A 3568-nucleotide genomic window follows, 5' to 3' on the forward strand; every position below is an offset into this window, starting at 1 on the left:
GCTACTCTGCTTCTGCAAGATACGTTTTTTCAAAGCAGTTTGGCTAAATCACCTGTTTGCATCAAGAGATCTAGTCCTGTAAAAATGTTAAATGACACCAGGCTACATACACTCTTCAGTGACACGGTGAGAAATCCTTCCACAACTGCTGAGTCAACATGATTTACTACTAGTGTGTCAACATCAATCTTCATCTGGCATGTCCCGCTGTTATAAAGTATGTTTCAACTAATAAACCTGAAACCTTCCTTAGAGCAACATTATAGTTATAACAGACCAGTTTAATGATTGTCTCTGAGTCCATCCAGTAATCACAAACGTAACATAACCTGCTCAAACAATTACATTTTTTATGTATTAATGCTTTTTTTTTTGGTGCAATTTCTTCTCTCACTTTTACAGACAGTATGGATACTGGAAAAACAAAGTATTTTCTCAGGTTTTGGAACATTCAAAATTAAAATGTTTGAAGTGTTTTCTTAACAATATACATGAATCATACACTGCTTGTTTCCGTAGTTGTAGTTGCAATATTCAAGTCATTGTTCATAGGCCTTCTTGCTTTGTCAATAACATCCAGTTGTTCTGTCAAATACAATTGTCTGCTACTTAACTGAAAAATACAAAATAAGATACGTTCCAATGTGGCCAAAAAAGTAGATCTCCTCAAAAACACTGATTCAAACCGTTTTAATTTCCACGATTAACTGAAACGGCACTAGATGCAAAATGTACATTAAAATTCACTGTCTTTGGTGGAAAATGGGAGAGAAAAAAAATTTGTGTTTTTCTGTCACAGTTTGGAGACGGTCAGTAAAGACTTACTGAGGTCCTTGGCCTCCCCGGCCGTTCTGACCCTGTCGTAGCCCAGGACAGCCATGGAGTGATGACAGTAGTCCTCCACCTGTTTGATCTGCTGGATGCTGAGCACTGTTCTCCATGCGCTGGCAGCCTGAGTGGCGTTCCTGGAGGACACGATGAACGGCTTGGAGGACGAACTAGACCCACCTGTCATGTTCAGAGCAAACGACTCAATGTCATGGTTGGTGGTGAGGTTGGCGAAGCGGTAGATGTTCCTCAGGATCTTCACAGGGTTCTCCACCAGGTCCTCATAACGCACGGCCATGTACTTCCCTTTGAGCCAACTGGGAGGGTTTAAGGCAGTCCTCAGGGTCCTGGAGGTGCGGTCACAGATCACCTCCATGGCTCCGATGGAGTGGTAATCTGAGCCGTCCTTCTTGTTGGCTTTGTGGTTGGGGTCTACGAAGGGGATTCTGCGGAGCTTAGGGTCCCTGCTCCGGACCACCTGCAGGTTCTCCCGGATCAGCCCGTGTCTGGACTTGATCCTGGAGTTGGCCACGGCCCGGGGGTCCCTGACCAGGTGGACTACCTTCACGTCCAACGACGGATCCTCCATGAGGGGGGCTAGAACGTTTACGTCCAGGATACGCACCCCTTTAATAACGATAGTGCTGTATTTGAGGCACTCCTCCTCCAGTAGTCTAAGGCTTTGAGGTGGACACTTTTTACACACCTTGTCGTCCACCATCCCTACCACCTCTTTCCTGTAGGCGGAGCAGAGGGGGTAGGAGCACACCACCTTATTCAGGGAGGCCCCAAAGAGTCCTAGGGAGGTAAAGTTCTTTCCCCCTGGGCTGTTGTACAACTGGAACACAGAGAGATCACAGCGGTATAAAGAGCTGAGCATGTCCCTGGCTGCTCCTTGCAAAGACACAGCGTCTCCCGGGTACAGCTTCTGCCAAATGTGCCACATGGGTTCATAGAGGAAAAAGACTTCAGGATGTTGGTTAAACAGCTCCCCGAAAAAGGAGGACCCAGACCTCCATGTGGTCAGAACATAGACCAACTGTCTCTTCTTGGCCAGAGAGGGTCTGTAGAGGAACCTGATGTCTGACCTGCCTTGATAGGAAGCACTCCTCATCTGGTGATTGCACTGCTGGGGCACTTTAGTCCATTTGTAATTGGCCAAGTTCAGCATGGTCAGCACTAGCAGAAAGAAATAGGCTATAAACAACACAATCCGCTTTCTGCGTAGCACCTTCATCACGATGCCGGGCTGAGCTATTATCTTGGTATGGTTCCTGTGTGTTTTGAGCTTTCTCCAGTAGCCAACATCATTCTCCCAAGGCGCTGTCAACTTCAGTTGTCGATGGTATTGTTTCCCTCTCATCTGTAACCTAGGAGTGAGTGGCTCTGACCACTGGGCGAAAACTTAGAACATTTACAATCGGCAAAGATGTATGGTTATTGAATATCTCTGGTGGGAATTGGTACACCAACCGAATCGAATGTTAAATCATTCTCACTGGGCATAGACGTCAATTCAACGTCTATTACACCTTGGTTCAACGTAATTTCATTGAAATTACATGGAAACAACGTTGATTCAACTAGTGTGCGCCCAGTGGGTTAGGCAATGCTCCAGCCAACACATATTCGATATCCCAATCCAATTCGCAATCCAAAATAAGATAACACAGCCCTGCTTTTACTGCAGTGCGCAAGGCTCTTCACATGAAAGCGCGATACCATGAACAGTTTTCCATTGCGGGTATTACAACGCTTATTGAGGTTGGCCTGGCATCAAAACAAAAATAGTATCCCTTCATTCAAACAATGTATGCCCTCCTTGACAACATTCGGCGTAGGCATCTATGCGCAGTTAAAAACTGATTCGCCACAGTATGGATGGAGCCTATAGGTACACTGAACAACAGCACACAAGTACTAGCCTACATTAGTAATTACGATCTCCGGTTTCTTCTTGGTTCCTTTTGCTGAACGTCACCAGTATATCCAGAGGGACAGTCTAAGCGTCCAAATATATGTTCTTTCTTCCTGATGTGCCGTAGTTTGTATATGGAACTAATTGAAACTGGACTGATTCAATCAGAGACTACAGAAAGAAAGACCCTCCCTCCCCCAGACGCCATTGGTGCGTGATAGGATATTTGGGTTAGCGAGTCGCGCCCTTGGCTCTTCCGCACGTCTGTCAACAACGCACCGCTCTGGAGACGCCTACGTTTGAAAACATAGGGTGCGTTCGAGCGGATCACCTTTATCAATGTCTGTCACCGCCTTTGAAAGTGTATAAAACTTGTCCGACTTGCGACTACATTTCGACTGCATGACCTCTACGACAACATTGTGATCAATGGTCATAAACTTTCTACTGCGGTCGACTGGAAATCTCGGCAGTTGCTTCTCACCAACTGCAACTTGAAGTAGGAACCAAAGCATTGTGGGAGACAACCTTTGGTTTTTTTGGAAGCAAAATGCACTACATGCTCATACACGGTTGATGTCGCCACCTATCATTGGTTATTGTCAATGCATGTTTACTTTACTTTACATAGGCCTACATCTGATCCAGATTTCTAACATAAATAAATTAAATATCTTACTTGCGACAATATAGCTAATATTTTTATCTAAATGTTACTGTAATTGTTATGTTGAGTTGATACCATACTGTGTTGTGATGTTGTGTTGCTACCATGCTGTGTTGTCATGTGTTGCTGCCATGCTATGTTGTTGTCTTAGGTCT

The 3568-nt window shown here is 45.0% G+C and overlaps 1 protein-coding gene across 1 annotated transcript; it reads right to left on the bottom strand.

Moving 5' to 3' along the window:
• Positions 1–260: 260 nt before the first annotated feature.
• LOC120035924 (carbohydrate sulfotransferase 2-like) lies at positions 261–3203 on the bottom strand. The gene has a single exon (XM_038982399.1). The coding sequence runs from the start codon at positions 2189–2191 to the stop codon at positions 794–796; it is 1398 nt and encodes a 465-aa protein (XP_038838327.1). The 5' UTR covers positions 2192–3203; the 3' UTR covers positions 261–793.
• Positions 3204–3568: the final 365 nt, after the last annotated feature.

This window comes from Salvelinus namaycush, unplaced genomic scaffold (genome assembly GCF_016432855.1).
Source record: "Salvelinus namaycush isolate Seneca unplaced genomic scaffold, SaNama_1.0 Scaffold1152, whole genome shotgun sequence".
Lineage (NCBI taxonomy): Eukaryota > Metazoa > Chordata > Actinopteri > Salmoniformes > Salmonidae > Salvelinus > Salvelinus namaycush.

Bases quoted from the DNA above. Each gene is read 5' to 3' on its own strand.
- LOC120035924 (XM_038982399.1), bottom strand. From the start codon at position 2,191: ATGAGAGGGAAACAATACCATCGACAACTGAAGTTGACAGCGCCTTGG.